We start from the raw sequence: 17,752 nt of genomic DNA, 5'->3' as shown, positions 1-17,752 counted from the left end.
TCGACGAAGAATATTTGTGAAATATTTCTTCAAACTTATTATGATTAAAATTCAAAAAAATTATTCTGGCAAATCTAGAAAATCTGTAGAATCAATTTTAAATCTTATTTCAAAGTATTTTGAATTTCTTTTAACATTTTTGTTCTGGAAAATCTAGAAGAAATAATGATTTGTCTTTGTCAGAAATATAGCTTGGTCCAATTTGTTATATATTCTAACAAAGTGCAGATTAGATTTTAACCTATTTAAAACATGTCATCAAAATTCTAAAATTAATCTTAATCCGGAAAAATTACTAATGATGTTCCATAATTTTTTTGTTATTTTTTTAAAAAAAGATTCGAATTAGCTAGTTTTTCTATTAATTTTTTTCAATTAAATTTTGAATTTTAAAGAGTCGAAATTGAAGATAAACTATGTTTCAAAATTTTATTTTAATTTTTTCCTGTTTTTCTCCTCTTTTCAACCCTTCAATAAAGTGTTTTTTTTCATCATTTATTCTCTACAAAAAAACCTTCCGTAAAAGGAAAAAAAATGTACGACGACGGAATGACAGAGAAAAAAACATTTATATATATATATATATATATATATATATAGAGAGAGAGAGAGAGAGAGAGAGAGAGAGAGATTTATTTATTAAAGGTAAATTGAGTTAGTTGGCTATTTCTGGCAATTTATTTAAGTGTGTATCAAACTGGTAGCCCTTCGCATTAATCAGTACCCAAGAAGTAGCTCTTGGTTTCATAAAGGTTGGTGACCCCTGGTGAGATCGGTAGGTTGGGAGTTCAAACCCCGGCCGAGTCGTACCAAAGACTATAAAAAAATGTGACCCATTACCTCCCTGCTTGGCACTCAGCATCAAGGGTTGGAATTTGGGGTTAAATCACCATAAATGATTCCAGAGCGCGGCACAGCTGCTGCCCACTGATCCCCTCACTTCCCAGGGGGTGAACAAGGGGATGGGTCAAATGCAGAGGACAAATTTCACCACACCTAGTGTGTGTGTGTGTGACAATCATTGGTACTTTAACTTCACCTTTACATATGCTAACGATGCGTGTTGTCTGCGTTTAGACCTGCAGGACATTCCGGAAGAAAGCGAGTGCGGAGCAGATCCCAGTTAATGTCTCACTGTGACGTCACCGTGATGTCACCGCTGTCCTGATGTCATTTCCTGCTTCGGAAAAAAAAAAGGAGGTCTGCGACTTCAAACAGGAAGTGTGTCACCGGAGTGGGCGGAGCTAACGACTTGGTCCAAACGCCACTAAAACAGAGATTTGGTCAGGTGACTACATGACCCACAACACGGACACTACTTATTTATTTAGTCAGTGTGGTTTGTAGGAAGTACATTTCATGCATGAAGTCCACGAAACGGTGGCAACGGCCTCGCTGGTGCTGATCAATTCATAGAATAGCGGAAAGAAAGTAAACGCTAACGAGGACAGAGAAGGCGGGAGATGGTTGACGTCCTCTTCAAGAACCGCATGGACGGGTCACATGACGCAACTTGAAGGCAAAATGTCTCTTTTAAGTGTCGTCTTCATCAAGCTGGAACCTTTTTTTTGTTAGTTTTGTTTTATTCTCAGGACAATTGTGTTTTTAAGTCTTGATAAAAGATCACCGAACTGCTGCATGCTGCCTCGAACTACTTTTCACGCCTTAAAGGGACACGCCTGTCTTTGACACAGTGACTTGCGATACCGGTCCGATACGTTGTGCAAATATACACCGAACGTGTCTGCTGAATTTTAAAACCCTGTGTATTTTCAAATACCGTATTTCCTTGAATTGCCGCTGGGGCGCTAATTAATTTAAAACCTCTTCTCACTCCTGCGCTTACCGAAGGCATGCAGTAAAAGTAAGCATGCGCTAATTATTTTAAAACCTCTTCTCACTCCGGCACTTACCAAAGGTATGCAGTAAAAATTTGAGTGTGATGTAAGCCTGGACCTTAAATCCTACTGAATAGCTCTTAATCTTCTTCCCTTTATGCGATTTCAAATTACCGGTATTGAAATCAGCCTCCTCCATTTTGAAAATGACGACAGGGGAAGTGTCACTCGTGACGTCACGAGTTTGACCAGGCGGTAATACTAAGCATGCGCTAATTATTTTGGGAAGCGAGTTTGACCCGGCAGTAATTCAAGGCAGCCGCATACTATATGCCCTGCGGCAATTCAAGGAAATACGGTACATACCGAACGTGTCTGCTGAATTTTAAAACACTTTGTATTTTCAAATATCTATCTTAAAAAAAAAATCATAAATGTAAGAAAAAAGTTTTTCAAAATTGGAATGTAATGAGAAAATGCTGACTTGTCTTTTAAACAATTGTATATTTGGTTTTTTTTACATATACAGTCCAGAAATACAATTAAACACATTTAAAATGTTCTTTTTTTTCTCCCCAAACAAGTAACCCGCTAAATTATATATAAAATAAAAACACATAAATATTTATAACACAATTTTGTGTTTAGAGATAAATATCTTTTTTTTTAGCATTTTAAAAGAAATATCAAAACGCCCCCCCATACCCGACTTTTCAGTCAAGCTACGTATATTATTTTTGTGCACCCCTAATAATAATATACCTACTTATAACATAAAAGTTTGTATTTAAACATGTAATATCTGTTTTAAGCATTTTTCAAAAAATGAAAAAAATTGTCAAAATGGTCCCTGTTGACATTTAGTTTTCAGTATACGGAAAAAGTGGTGTAAAAAGTTTTTGGACACACCTCATCTGAAATATTATAAGCTCTTGAAATAAAGATAAATAAATAAATAAATGGGTTGTACTTGTATAGCGCTTTTCTACCTTCAAGGTACTCAAAGCGCTTTGACACTACTTCCACATTTACCCATTCACACACACATTCACACACTGATGGAGGGAGCTGCCATGCAAGGCGCCAACCAGCACCCATCAGGAGCAAGGGTGAAGTGTCTTGCTCAGGACACAACGGACATGACGAGGTTGGTTCTAGGTGGGATTTGAACCAGTGACCCTCGGGTTGCGCACGGCCACTTTTCCACTGCGCCACGCCATCCAAGATAAAATAAAAATAGTCAGTTAATTAAAGAAAATAATACTATTGAATGCACCTGGGGATTGGCAACACTAAATTAGCCCTAGTGTGTGAATATGAGTGTGAATGTTGTCTATCTGTGTTGGCCCTGTGATGAGGTGGCGACTTGTCCAGGGTGTACCCTGCCTTCCGCCCGAATGCAGCTGAGATAGGCTCCAGCAACCCCCCCCCCCCCCCCCCCGGACAAGCGGTAGAAAAATGGATGGATGGATGGACAACAACAATAATAAACACTGTTTATTGTGTAAGTGAACATTAATATTTTAAACAGACTTTTTGACACAATAGGTTATGTAGTTGCAAAATCACATTATTATTATTATTAGAAGTAGTATTATCATCATCATAATTATATTCTTGGGGTGGGAAACAACAGTAAAATATTCAAAAAAGAGCAAAGAATCGAAATGTATGGAGAAAAAGATGAAATGTTTGAATCATTTAGAGTAATGTATTAGTCAACTATTTTACAAAGCTGACACAAAGTGTGTCTTTAAATATATGTATGTATATATATGTTTTAGCAATTTTAATAAAAATAAAAAATATATCAAAACGGCCCCTCTGTACTTAGACTTTTTCAGTATGAGGCCCTTGTCGGACCCCCCTGTTATATACAATCAAAAGTATACAATTGTCCATAAACAAAATTGTTAGCATTTGACAATAATAATGTTGAATAGCAGAAAAGTTGACATTAACTGTGGCCCAATTAAGCACTATAAAGTAATAATATTTAATAACAATCCAAGGTGACTGAACTTAATTATCTTATATAAGAAAAATCAAATTGACTTTCAATCTTTATTAGCAAATATGGAACATGTTGAAGTGCAGTTTAATCTCTAGTTGGAAAATCTGGGTGGGAGGGTTTGTTTTGTTGTCTATTTTGTTGTCAATTGCAATTGTATGACATTTTTAATGCTTCTGGACATTGCATTTAATGTTTTAGTGCCATTTAAGCCCTTATTTTTTGTAAAATCAATTTCTTGCACGTAAAAATGTGACAAATTAAGTAAGTAACACTACGGTGTAACTTTCAGGGTCATTTGCTGTGTTTTCTGTCGCAGGCTGTAACCAGGAACCATTTATTATTTTTTTAAATTCATAAATTGTAAAGAAAGTCAAATTGAAAATGTAACTTACAACACGGTCAGTGTATGTTGTGGTCATTGAATGCTCTTTTCATCAATAGAAATTGGAAAAAAAACAACAACCTGATTTGTTTATTTGAATTTAATTTCAAAAAGCAAAAAAGGAAGTAAAGGGAAAAAAATAAGTTGTTTTTTTGGTATCGATGAGCAACAACAACATTAAAAAACGGTTAGTTTTATGATAGAAACAAATAATTCCCGAGTAAAACAGAAAACGGAAAAACAGATGTTTTTTTTTCATTTGCAACCACCGGACATTTTGGTTTCAAAGTAAAAGCTGCACATACATTGCCTGCTTTTACTTTGAAATGAAAAGCTTCCGGTGTCCTAATAAGGTCTGTTTTTTTCATTTCCAGTTACCAAGGATTTAAATGTTTGCTGTATGAAATACCAAACCGTTTCTAGATGTAGTTACCGCTTTTTTTTATACCAACATAACGTTTTTTTGTTTCAATTCTCTTATTTTTTTCAAATAAAATGTAAATAAACTTGTCGTTTTTCCTTTTTCATATGTGCATCTTTTTCTTATTTATTTTCTTTTTATTTTATTTATTTATTTTAATCTTCTATATATAAATTTCAATATTTACAAACCGACGATAAACACTAATCGAAATAAGTACAAAAACCGTACAAAATAAAACCGCGCCATGGTGTTGTACTATATATATATATATATATATATATATATATATATATATATATATATATATATATATATATATATATATATATATAATATGTATATATATATATATTATACATATATATATATTGTTTTGTATATTGTACAGGATGGCTTGTTATTTTTATTGGATAGTAGTCTGTTCATTTCAACTGTTAGTTTTTCCTTTATTACCTCTTGTGTTATTTATTTTACCCCATATTTGTTCCCACAACCGCACCTTAAGTTGGAGTCTTTAATCTCGTTATATGCAAATATAATGACAATAAAGTCTATTCTATTCTATTCTATTCTATATATACTTATACATATATGACTTAATTGGATTATCCAAAGAATAGTGCTCGATACAGTGATAGAGCGCAATATGTTTGTGTGGGAAAAATCACGAGACTACTTCATCTCTACAGAACTGTTTCATGAGGGGTTCCCTCAATCGTCAGAAATCTCCTGACGATTGAGGGAAACCCTCATGAAACAGTTTTGTAGAGATGAAGTAGTCTCGTGATTTTTCCCACACATACATATATATATAATGTGCAAAAACCATAGGCTCACTCTAATTTAAATTTGGATCATAGCATCATCGTTTTCACAGATTTTTGTTGTTAGAGGTAGAAAGTGTTTTAATGTAGAGTTCTAAATCTTTTTTAAAGGCACAAAAGACGGGTCGGGTATTGAGAAACTTACATTTATGAATATAAAACTTAGCCAATAGAATAATGACGTTGCAAAGGTAAAATTACTATTCAAATTTTTGTTCATACAGTGTAAAACCAAATATCCCATCTTCAAAACAAAGCACAAATTTGTCATGAATATTGTAACAAATGTGCATCTATGAAAAGGATATTCAATGACCAAAGCTGTGACGTCACTTTCTAGGTCACGAGACCCTACAAATTAAGAGCATGTCATTCAAGAAAATATGTGTGAAGGGAATAATATCAAAAATACTTAACGGTGCATTTTTAATAAAGAAATGTATGAAATAGATATTAAAGTGCAATAAAGAATTGAAACAGGCGATGAAAGTTTTTTTTTTTCCGAGAAAGCCGTCTTGTTGCGTCACTTCCGGGAGGGAACAACGCGGAAAAGGTGGAGTCCAAGTTGGGGAGTTGGTTGAATACGGAAGCCGACCAGACCCGCACTATTCACCGGACCCAAACCAGAACCACCACCCTAATCTTCTCCTCGCCTCTTTCTTACTTTTGCTCCAACTTGAGAAGCGCTAAGCGGTCATTTCTTGTTCCCTTAGGACGCGCCGCGCATACACCGCCCGCTAGCTGCTAACAGCTAGTTAGCAACCTAGCTGCTAACGTCAGAGACAGGTAAGAAGTGCTTGTCACACCTGTTTGTTAACAACATTCCACAACTCCGTGTCGACACTAAAGTCCTCTCGTCGTTTTAAGTTGGGATGTTTTAGTACAAAGCGGGATGTGTGTGTGTTAACATCAGAAAATTTGGGCGGGTTGAGAAACACGTCTGGACCCGCCCGAACCTGCTCTAGTTCCTTCCTCGTTTGGCACTGTTTAAATTTCACTGTGAGTGTTTGAGTGTGTGTGTGCGCTCCCTTGTCAGCGTTTGTGTTGCGATTGTTGGTAAATCTTGTGAAATTGACTTCCTGTGGCGTCCACACAAAGTTCATTCTATACAAGCTCCGCCCCCATCTGACGCACTTGCTCGACTTGTTTGTGCAAAGACGACCAAACCATGAGCGGAGGAGTGAACAGCATCGAGGCGGTGAAGAGGAAGATCAAGGTTCTTCAAGCGCAAGCTGAAGAAGCCGAGGACCGAGCGGAGAAGCTGCAATGCCAGCTGGAGGAGGAGAAGAAGAGCCGGGAAGAGGTATGTGGGTTCACGCCTGCCCAGGTGTGACCATTGGCAGGTCAGGTGACCTTGTGCTTGTCGCAGGCCGAGGCGGACGTGGCGTCCCTCACTCGCCGTCTGCAGCTGACCGAGGACAATCTGGACCAGACCCACGGGCAGCTGACCGAGGCCATCAGCAAGCTGGACAAGCTGGAGAAGGTGGCCGACGAAAGCGAGAGGTAAGACCATCATCATCATCATCATCATCATCAGCCGTTGTCAATCCACTGCTGGACGAAGGCCTCAGCATGTTTCTGCCATTGTGAACGATCTCTAGCTGCTCCCTGCCACTGCACTGTTCCCCAATATTTGTCTATTTCATCTCGCCATCTCACTCTGTCTTCCTCTATTTCTGCTCCCATCCATGGGTCTCCATGATGTCATTGGGGAAGTCCATCTATTATCTGTTTTCCTACTGATATGTCCAGCCCACCTCCACTTACTTAATTTGATAGTTCTCATAATGTATTGGACTTGCGTTTGTTTTCTCACCCATTCATTTGTTTTTCTGTCTTTAAATGTGATTCCGAGCATATTTCTTTCCATGTTGTGTTGTGCTGCTGCTATTTTCTTTTCCATTTTATTTGACAATGCCCAGTTTTCAGCTCCATATGTCATGGTTGGTAACACGCTTTGATTAAAGACCTTTCTTTTTAGGCATAACGGTATTTCTCCTCTCATGATGTTACTCAGTTTTCCACATTGGCACCAGCCCAATCTGATTCTCCTCCCTATCTCCTGTTCTTGACTCTTTTCTTAAGAGGTAAGACCAGTGGTTCTCAAATAGGGGCACTTGAAGGTATGCCAAGGGGTACGTGAGATTTTTTTTAAATATTCTAAAAAATAGCAACAATTCAAAAATCCTTTATAAATATATTTATTGAATAATACTTCAATAAAACATGAATGTGTGGTGCACATTTTGCAAATCAATGGGCTCAAATACATGATTTTGGTGTCAATATAATTTATTAAATATTTATGTAAATCTATTCATTTGTAGTCGGGACAATAAGTGAAGTGAAGTGAATTATATTTATATAGCGCTTTTCTCAAAGTGACTCAAAGCGCTTTACATAGTGAAACCCAATATCTAATTTTTACATTTAAACCAGTGTGGGTGCCACTGGGAGCAGGTGGGTAAAGTGTCTTGCCCAAGGCCACAACGGCAGTGACTAGGATGGCAGAAGCGGGGATCGAACCTGCAACCCTCAAGTTGCTGGCACGGCCGCTCTACCAACTGAGCTATACCGCCCCTGAGTATTGCCCTCAAATCAGTCCAACCCTAACCACTATACAGTGTACATCCACGACTAAACTACTGATTAAACTACTACCACAACTTGGTTTACTATTTACAAAATATAATAATGTAGGGTTACTGACTAAACCATCCACAAAATCTCGTCTCGCGATATGCGAATTGCTTGCGCACAATGGAAATGACGTATAATTTGCAAAGTGCGCGAGATTGGTGAAATGCTTACAACAAATGTAAGTTCATAAACTGTGAAAAGAAATGCAACAATGCAATATTCAGTGTTGACAGCTAGATTTTTTTGTGGACATGTTCCATGAATATTGATGTTAAAGATTTCTTTTTTTTTTTGTGAAGAAATGTTTACAATTAAGTTCATTAATCCAGATGGGCCCTGCGATGATGTGGCGACCTGTCCGCCTTCCGCCCGATTGTAGCTGAGATAGGCACCAGCGACCCCAAAGGGAATAAGTGGTAGAAAAGGATGGATGGAATCCAAATGGATCTCTATTACAATCCCCAAAGAGGGCACTTTAAGTTGATGATTATTTCTATGTGTAGAAATCTTTATTTATAATTGAATCACTTGTTTATTTTTCAACAAGTTTTTAGTTATTTTTATATATTTTTTTCCAAATACTTGAAGAAAGACCACTACAAATGAGCAGTATTTTGCACTGTTATACAATTTAATAAATCAGAAACTAGTGCTGTATTTTACTTCGTTATCTCTTTTCTCAACCAAAAATGCTTTGCTCTGATTAGGGGTACTTGAATTAAAGAACATTTCACAGGGTTTACATCACTGAAAAAAGGTTGAGAACCACTGGGTAAGACGAGTGGCCGCAGTCACTGGCTGGTTTGTGGCTTGATGATAATGATGATGATGATGGTGAATGCCGCGTGTGTCCAGGGGGATTCGCGTGATCGAGACCCGAGCCATGAAGGACGAGGAGAAGATGGAACTCCTGACGGTCGAACTTAAACAAGCCCAGGTCATCGCCGAGGAGGCCGACCGCAAATACGAGGAAGTAGGTGCACCAACGAATAATCGCATCGGTATTGTAATTGGGCCGAATCGCCATAATTAACTTACAATACATATAATAGGGCCATAAGCAAGTAAATATCAGAACAAATGACAAATTATTAGAAACAATAACAAACCCCTTATAAATTATACAAATTATGAGTATATTATAAAACAAAAATCATGAGATAATCACTAAAATAATATTCAACTCGGAAACATCATAAATAATAATCATTAAATCCTAATTAATACATAAATGATAGCAAATAATTAAACTATACATAATTATGATAGCAAAACACTGAACTATACATAATTATTTGATCTTATTCCTAAATATGTTACTTTTTGTTTTTTAAGTACATGTTAAAGTGTGTTTTATGTATGTGCTTTTATGCTTGCCTATATATACACGAATACAACATATATAATAATAGGGCTACGGGCATGTAATTATTAAACTCATTAATGAATCACTATTAAATTAATTAGAAGCAAACTACTAAGAGTCAAGTAATAAGTCATGGACAAATTACTAATACTTGTGTAAAATATGAAGTAATCCTTAAATTATATAAATAAATCACGAGTATATCACTAATCTAAAAACTAATAAATCATAAAAAATAAAATCACAGAGCAAAATTGGACACAAATATCGGTAAACATAAATAATAATCATTAAATCATAATCACATAGGAAATCATTTAATTATAATTGACAAATCTTAAATAGCAAATAATTAAACAATACATTATCTGATTTTTTTATTCCTATATATATATATATATATATGTGTATATATATGTTTTGTTTTTTAAAGTCCATCTGAAAGTATGCTCTATGTATTTGTTTTTATGCTTGCCTATGTTTATAAATACTTACAATCCATATATTAGGGCTACGAGCAAGTAATAACTAAAATCATTAACAAATCACAAGGTCATAAACAAATTGCAAAAAAGTATGTAACAAATTCCTCAATTATATGAATGAAGTATGAGTATGTCACTGGTAATGATAAAAACTAATAAATCATGAACAATTAAAATCACTTTGTAACATTGAACACAAATATTGGTAATCAACACAAATAATAATCATTGAATCATCATCAAATAGCAAATTATTTAATTGTAATTAACAAATCGTAAATAAGAGCAAATAATTTAAATAATGCACGCATTATCTAATCTTTTTATTCCTAATATCTTACTTTTAGTTTTTTAAGTTGTATGTTAAAGTGTGTTTTATGTCTGGCTTTAATGCTTACCAGTATTTACGAATACTTACAATACATATATTAGGGCTATAAGCAAGATAATATTAAAGTCGTTAACAAATCACTAAATTAAATTAAGAGCAAACGAGTAAGAATCAAATAATAAATCATAAAATCTCTAATTAAATAAATTACTAATAAGAAACATCTCATGAACTAATAAATTATATAAGAAAACAAACAAATCCAAATAATTATATTATTGAATAAGGAGTGCAGGGTTTCCCACGCATTCATTTATTTGGGGCGGCCCGCCACAAAAAAATTACGACTGCCACAAAAAAAAAAAAATTTTGACTCGCTTGACCGCTCATAAAAGCAATGGGACTCTGTCTGTGAATGGAGCTTGTAGTTATATATTATATAAATATGTAAATATTATATAAATATGTACATAAAGTGTTGTAATCATATTCAAACTCTGCGTTATTCTTGGTCGCCGACTTATTACTGTCAACTGAGTTTTGTTTTTTAATGATTTCTGCTGGTGGTGTGCCTCTGGATTTTTTCAACGCAAAAAATGTGCCTTGGCTCAAAAAAGGTTGAAAAACACTGCTATATTGTGCATAACTACACTGAGTGTACACAATTGACGTCTTGGCCACTGTCCTGTTGAAATACAAAACCAGTTTTAAACATCTAGAACGTACGTTTATCTCACATAGCTGTCTTTCATTGTGTGTTAGCTGGAAAAATTACAAATCTGCTCTTTTGGGTTGTGCCATTTGAACAGTGTGCCGAGGACATCGATTAATGTGCACTGTACAGATATGTTGCTTATTGAATTAGCCGACAAGCTCACACATGGCGTACAACAAAAGTAGTGGTAGAGTAAGCGGTCTTCCTCTTGCTCTACTGTCTTTAATAGTAACAGTAGTTCAGTACAGTATGAGTCATTTCTAAATATTAGCTTGGGCCTACTTATTGTTGTGTAGATGTCCTGACGATTAGCCCGCAGACGACGCTTCAAATTGGTCTAATATTTATTGGAGAAAATGGAGCCACAGGGTTAACGTGTTTTGTCGTCTACCGCAGCAGGTGTAGAAGACGTATTATATTGAAGTGTTTTATTTTCTGAGGTAGAAGTAGAATTTGTGTGCCTTACAAAGACAGTGGTTCTGATTGGATCCCCTCTGTCATTCACGCCCCGCCCCTCTCTCCCATGTGCAACTGTGATCTAATAGTCCTACCCGCCCAAAGACAAAATTAAATATGATTGGGTTTAGTTTCTGTTGTTTTTATTCAACAAATTCAACAATTCTGGTATTGTTTCAGTCAACGCGCATTTGGTTGTGATTAGTTATCGTCCTATTTTCAGGCATGTGAAACTTCTGTGAAAATCTGCGTTTTTAAACATTAATTTTCATGTATCACTTTGCGTTTTTAATGAAATCAATAAAAATACGACTTAAACAACATTTTTTGAACGCTCACCGCACTGAGTCGCAGGACGGGAAGACGACCGGCACCGAAACAAGCTCGCTAGTTAGCCAACCATCCAGCTAGCTCACTTGTTGTCGCCTCCGCGCCACAATGTAGACGTCTGCCAATCACATTTGGATGATTACAATCTGAACACTGTTAGTTCCGATCCAATTGTAGTTTCAGAGTATTTATTTGTAGCCAGCGAGAAGGTATATTTTTGACGTGACGGACTGTAACTAAAGGTGACAACACGGGGCGTTGCTACAGGTTTTCTGAGTTCTTTGCAGGTATGTTATTTAATTTGACATGACATTTTCAATGATGATGATGTTAGTAAAAATGCTATGGTACATCACATGCGACATGTTAGTGTCAAAAAGCCAATCAGAAGAGGTTGGTAGATGAGAATACATCTAAAGGTAAAACATATTGTAGAAATGTACCCAATTGCAGTAAATGTAGTTTGGATTTTCAACATTTGTGACAGCACTTCCTGCTGAAAGAAATGTTGTTCGTTTTCCCCTGAAAGGGTACTCACACCCCTGACAAAATTGTTGACTAATTTGACCAATATGAACATTTTCAGTTGACAAAACTAACACTAAAGATCAGTCCCAAAGTGTACCCCATTTTCCTGACTATAGGTGAGCTGCAATCACGTGACCGAGAGGCTTGCGTGTTTTAGGCGATGGTCGAGAGCCCCATTAGGCGACTGTTTATTTACCTGCATCAGTGCAGATTTGGTTATTTTGAAAGGTTTGGAGGCAAATTTCAAATTGATCATGAAAAGGGTGAATACACGCTTGAGAAAAATAGTTTTTTCATGATTTTAACCACTTACCATGACCAAGACATTACTGCTCGCTTCGGCCTCACTTCTTTTGACACTTACGGCATTTAGAGAAGAAAAGATTGGAGGCTCCTCACGTCTTTACATATGAGGGGTCCACAAATCAAACAATCGGTGAGAGACAAAGTTGGACTTATTCGTACACCAATAACATATTTGATTGACATAACAAATGCCATGCTGCTGTGATCGTAAGTCTAAGGAGAAAAAGGATAAGTCTGTTTGTAGTTGATTTCCTGCCACAAATATTAGTGTTATCTACAATTCATGTCTGCAGTTGTTTTTATGGTGTGAAGTTCATACTTTGTCTCATTATTTAGCTGTATATGTCCCTGTTTTCAGCAATGTTAGCTAGTGATATTAAGATATAGTATATGCTGTTGAGTATACAAAATATTTGTTCATCTAGTTTATCAATACTATCAAGGGATATTATATTTATGCTAACAAATAATACAAAAGACGTTATAATGTAGTGTGTCGAATAAAGCACATGGCTTTCCTGCACAACTACTAAGTTTTTAGTTTCTGTTATGAAAACGGACAATGAAAATATTGTGAATTGGAGCAACAATTAAAATATTTATTACTCGGACTTGACATGATGTTAGTTAATTTGCACAAGCAGTAGGGCTGTGTATCGTTTAAAAAAAGAAAAATGCTACAAGTGCCCTTAAAACGATACCGATACCAACTGAGCACTTAATTCGATATTAATCATGTGAAAAGAATGCAATGGGTTTTGTAATTGTCGCCAATCCTCCCCATTCAAGATTTGTACACAAATACATTTTGAAAGTGTTCAAATATTTATTAAATATCTGTACAAACCTGTACAACAAAGTACTATTTTGGCTGTGTAATTTTGAACCGCATCACAACCAACCAACATTCTGAATCTAACCAGTAAGTAACCAATGACCAGTCATTCCTCTTTTTAACAGTTGTTTTTAAGAAATATTAACATGTCAGCCTTCTCTGGGGCAAGGCATGCCCTTTCCTGGCTTATTGTGTCTCCAGCAGTTGAAAATATTCGCTCTGCAGGAGTGTATAATTTAAGACCAGGTCAAACAAGATGGGGAATGTCCCTCTCTTCTCCCACCACCACTCAGCAGGATTGGTGGAAGTCTGCTCTGTAGATAGCCCTTTCACAATAAATACTGTCACTTTCCTGTGGCATTTCTCCTTCCTCTCCCTTGTCATCTGACATCTTGCAGCTAACATGAATGATGTGAGGGTGTTGCTAGAGTCTCTGGCAACGTCAGCCGGTGCACTGGTGGTAGTCGTAGTTGGATCTTAACAAAGTACGTTAGTAATTAAGCTGCTACAGAAGCTAAAACCGGTAACCTATCCACTGAACAAAACATCGACAGATGTGACTGAGCAGTGCGCTAAGTAGCTAATAAGGTCAAATTAGAGCGCAAACTAAGCCAGCGTTAGCTTACATGCCTACGACATGCCCAAAACGATTTACTTGACAATACATGTTTTAACACACAAAGGATGAGTACGGTTAACAAAGTAACCATTAATATATTACCTGAAGTTATCGACGGTTGAGCAGTCTTCTATTGAGATGACGATGACGGTGATGGTCTTGTAGAAGCCGGCTTTTTAAACACAGTTCAGTTCTCCACCCTTAAGTTTGCTCCGTGCTTGATGAGATGTTTAATCATATAGCTAGTATTCCCCAAAATAATCTTTCCGCATTGTATGCATTTATTTGTACCCGGCGCCACAGGCATGTAGTACAAACATACCTTTGACCGTTTTGCTGCCGGCATCTCGGAATGATGACCAGCCAATTCTGCACTGCTTTAACACCCTATACCGCCATACCAACTATTGTTGTTGCGGTGGTGGACCAATCACATGGCGCATTGAATTGATGAACGCTTGCCGTGATTGGCTGCGAGCAAAACCATAGAAACAGTAAATTTTTCTTGATCTGGGTACAAAAAGAACCGATTGCAGGTATTTATTGACAGACGCAGTTTCGATACTACTTTGTATCTGGTTGCTTCGGTCGATACCTAAAAGGTATCGAGTACTGATACCCAGCCCTAACAAGCAGGTCTTCTAGTTATAGTGGTTTGTGCAGCCCTTTGAGACACTAGTGACTTAGGGCTATATAAGTAAACATTGATTGATTGATTGATTGATTGATTTAGGCATAGCAACCGCAAAAGAACACAAACTAATGCAATCTCTTGTTTTTTTCTCACGTTTAGTTCCGCTCTCATACACTACTAATATAGTAAGGAATAAACTTGATTGCATCACAGAAAGTAATGTTACAAAGTGATCACTGCAGACACCAGCATAGTACAAGATGATGAAAGTGATATTTCTAAAAGCAATTTCCTTCGACACACATTCGTTTTTCCCCCGACTCTATTACCTTCATGAACCACTTTTTTCAGGACTCCATGAGAGCCCTTTTTTATCTCTACTGTACGACTGGAACACCCAGGAACAGAATAGCAATACAACATTTTCTGCTCAAACTCTACACCTACTCACACTTCTTTAAAGCTGCTTGACCATTGTGTGAATTAAGCGGCCAGGAAGAAAAGCGGATATAGCGTCATATGCAACCCACCTATAGAGTGCACAAGTATACAAATCGCAGCCACTAAATTTTAGAAAAAAATGTTCCCCATTTATTACCCACACCAGACAATAAGCCACACAGATATAAAAGTTGTGGAATTAGTTATTTACACAAATATTTTGTAAATGTGTATTTACAAAACTTAATTGTTACCAAACGGATAATGAAACAAAACAGAAGTAATCGTTATGGACCCACTGCCTACGGAAGCTAGCTCTCCAATCAGCTAAACAGAACGAGGAGATTTTGGTGAATTTACGAAACTGAAATACAGAATGCCTTTATAAGTTAATAGTGTTGTCTGTCTATCTGTGTTGGCCCTGGGATGAGGGGACGACTTGTCCAGGGTGTACCTCGCCTTCCGCCCAAATGCAGCTGAGATAGGCTCCAGCACCCCCCGCGACCCCGAAAGGGGGACAAGCGGTAGAAAATGGATGCATGGATGAATACTAACACACACTTGTTAGCATATTAGCGAATGCTAATGACGTTAGCTTGACTAGATTACAATATAGCACGTACAAATATGGATGAAATCACTCCTACAGGCAACACACATGGGACGGTTTAGTAGGTACAAATTGTTTTAGTTAAATTGTAAAACTTGCAAACGTTGCTTGGAGGGATTTAATGAAGAATCCGTACGAGTAGAAACGCTATGGACGATCAGAAAACAAAACGGCGGTTGTTCCGATCGAAAGCTCAATCTAAACAGAAGGGCACTGCAGCACCTGCAGTTAGTGAACTTTTCCAAAAATGCCGCCATAGCACAAACAATAACACTTATTCGGTGTGTCTGATTGTTTTTGAAAATATATATATTTACATTTTGGTCGTAAATCCATAAAAGAGCTGCATCATTGCATAGGCCGCAAGTTTCGAAGCTTACAAAAACGTAGTGTCTAATAGTCTGGAATTTAGCTAGCAACTACAGCGAACTGTATGTTCATACTCCTAGGTTATTAATATCACCACAATTATGGCAAATTAACATTCTTCACAAGTTTCAATATCACTGTGGAACTGGAGAAAGAGGCTGAAAATGCATCACATCCAGCAGGAGCACAGCAGACGATAGGGAGCATGCTAACGCTAAGCAAGCTTGGTTCACTTGAACAGACATGTAAATTTAACTTCAGAAAATTAACAAGTTTATTAATGAAAGGGCAGTATTGCAGCAACTGGTGTGCTTAATTGCTGTTTGCCAGGGTGGATCGATCCGTAAACTGATGCTGTTGATACCAACATATGATTGATACGAGTGATTAGATCGATATTAGTCTTGTTAATGTTTAAGAATTCAGGGAATACCTCCCTGGACACAAGAAGACTGACAGTTGTATGAAATAAAAGAGAATAATGGAACGGTTTAAATATTTAGTTGATATTATCACAATGCCTTCATGGTGGTTTTCTGCTGATCATTATTGTGATTAAACGTTGAAAAACAAAAGCTTACTTACTTACTAGGAAATGGATATCCCAGGAGAGCCCAACTTTGAAGCAATGGATGGAAATCACAATGAACATATATAAAATGGAGAAGATTACTGCCTTTATTAATTATAAATTGGAGAAATTTACTTCATACTGGGAAAACTGGGTCAATTATTTCACGCCCCATAAGCCTGACCGTAGATGTTGAAATCCCTAAATTTCTTGCAATTGCACTTTGAGAAACCTTGTTCTTGAACTGTTTGACTATTTGGTCACGCAGTTGTGGACAAAGGGGTGTACCTCGCCCCATCCTTTCTTGTGAAAGACTGTGCATTTTTTGGGAAGCTGTTTTTATACCCATACATGGGACCCACCTGTTCCCAATTAGCCTGCACACCTGTGGGATCTTCAAAATAAGTGTTTGATGAGCATTCCTCAACTTAATCAGTATTTATTGCCACCTTTCCCAACTTCTTTGTCATGTGTTGCTGGCATCAAATTCCAAAGTTAATGATTATTTGCAACAACAACAAAAAATGTTTATCAGTTTGAACATCAAATATGTTGTCTTTGTAGCATATTCAACTGAATATGGGTTGAAAAGGATTGGCAAATCATTGTATTCCGTTTATATTTACATCAAACACAATTTCCCAGCTCATATGGAAACGGGGTTTTGTAGCAGCCTAGTTTGAAGGGCAGGGTCCCTGCTATCACATGTTGATAAAAAATATAACATTTACATAACAAAAATCAAATTCAGGCTTCCCAAATGCTGTAATAAATTAAGCATGATGAGTTGACTTGAAACTGTTTAATGTTGCACTTATATGTAGAAGAAAAGTAGTGTCATTTTATTTAATCTGAGCAACAAGTTGAGGAAGTTTAATGTTGATTAACTTGGGCAGAATTATTATATTGTTCTCAATGTTAAAAGTATGAAGCAATTGTTTACTATTTTGGTAAATAAACAACCAAAAAATTAATATTTTGTGGTTTTCTTACTGTACTGAAAATGAACCCAACCGTGACCTCTAAACTGAGGT

The 17,752-nt window shown here is 36.6% G+C and overlaps 2 protein-coding genes across 3 annotated transcripts in view; both read left to right on the top strand.

The window, feature by feature from the left end:
• arhgef2 (rho/rac guanine nucleotide exchange factor (GEF) 2) overlaps positions 1–4,740 on the top strand; it is a 38,930-nt gene extending 34,190 nt beyond the window's left edge. For both annotated transcript variants that reach the window (XM_061881835.1, XM_061881836.1), the window contains one exon: positions 1,078–4,740. In XM_061881835.1, coding sequence (XP_061737819.1) covers positions 1,078–1,127 — 50 coding nt within the window. In that variant the 3' untranslated portion in view covers positions 1,128–4,740. The remainder of the gene's footprint in view (positions 1–1,077) is intronic.
• Positions 4,741–6,009: 1,269 nt separating this feature from the next.
• Positions 6,010–17,752, top strand: part of LOC133539716 (tropomyosin alpha-4 chain-like) — a 15,511-nt gene continuing 3,768 nt past the window's right edge. Inside the window, exons 1-4 of the mRNA XM_061881833.1 lie at positions 6,010–6,268; positions 6,640–6,785; positions 6,852–6,985; positions 8,978–9,095. Coding sequence (XP_061737817.1) covers positions 6,651–6,785; positions 6,852–6,985; positions 8,978–9,095 — 387 coding nt within the window. The 5' untranslated portion in view covers positions 6,010–6,268; positions 6,640–6,650. The remainder of the gene's footprint in view (positions 6,269–6,639; positions 6,786–6,851; positions 6,986–8,977; positions 9,096–17,752) is intronic.

This window comes from Nerophis ophidion, linkage group LG21 (genome assembly GCF_033978795.1).
Source record: "Nerophis ophidion isolate RoL-2023_Sa linkage group LG21, RoL_Noph_v1.0, whole genome shotgun sequence".
Taxonomy (NCBI): Eukaryota; Metazoa; Chordata; class Actinopteri; order Syngnathiformes; family Syngnathidae; genus Nerophis; species Nerophis ophidion.
The sequence above is the reverse complement of the archived record's forward strand: the minus strand, read 5'-3'. Positions and strand labels throughout refer to the sequence as shown.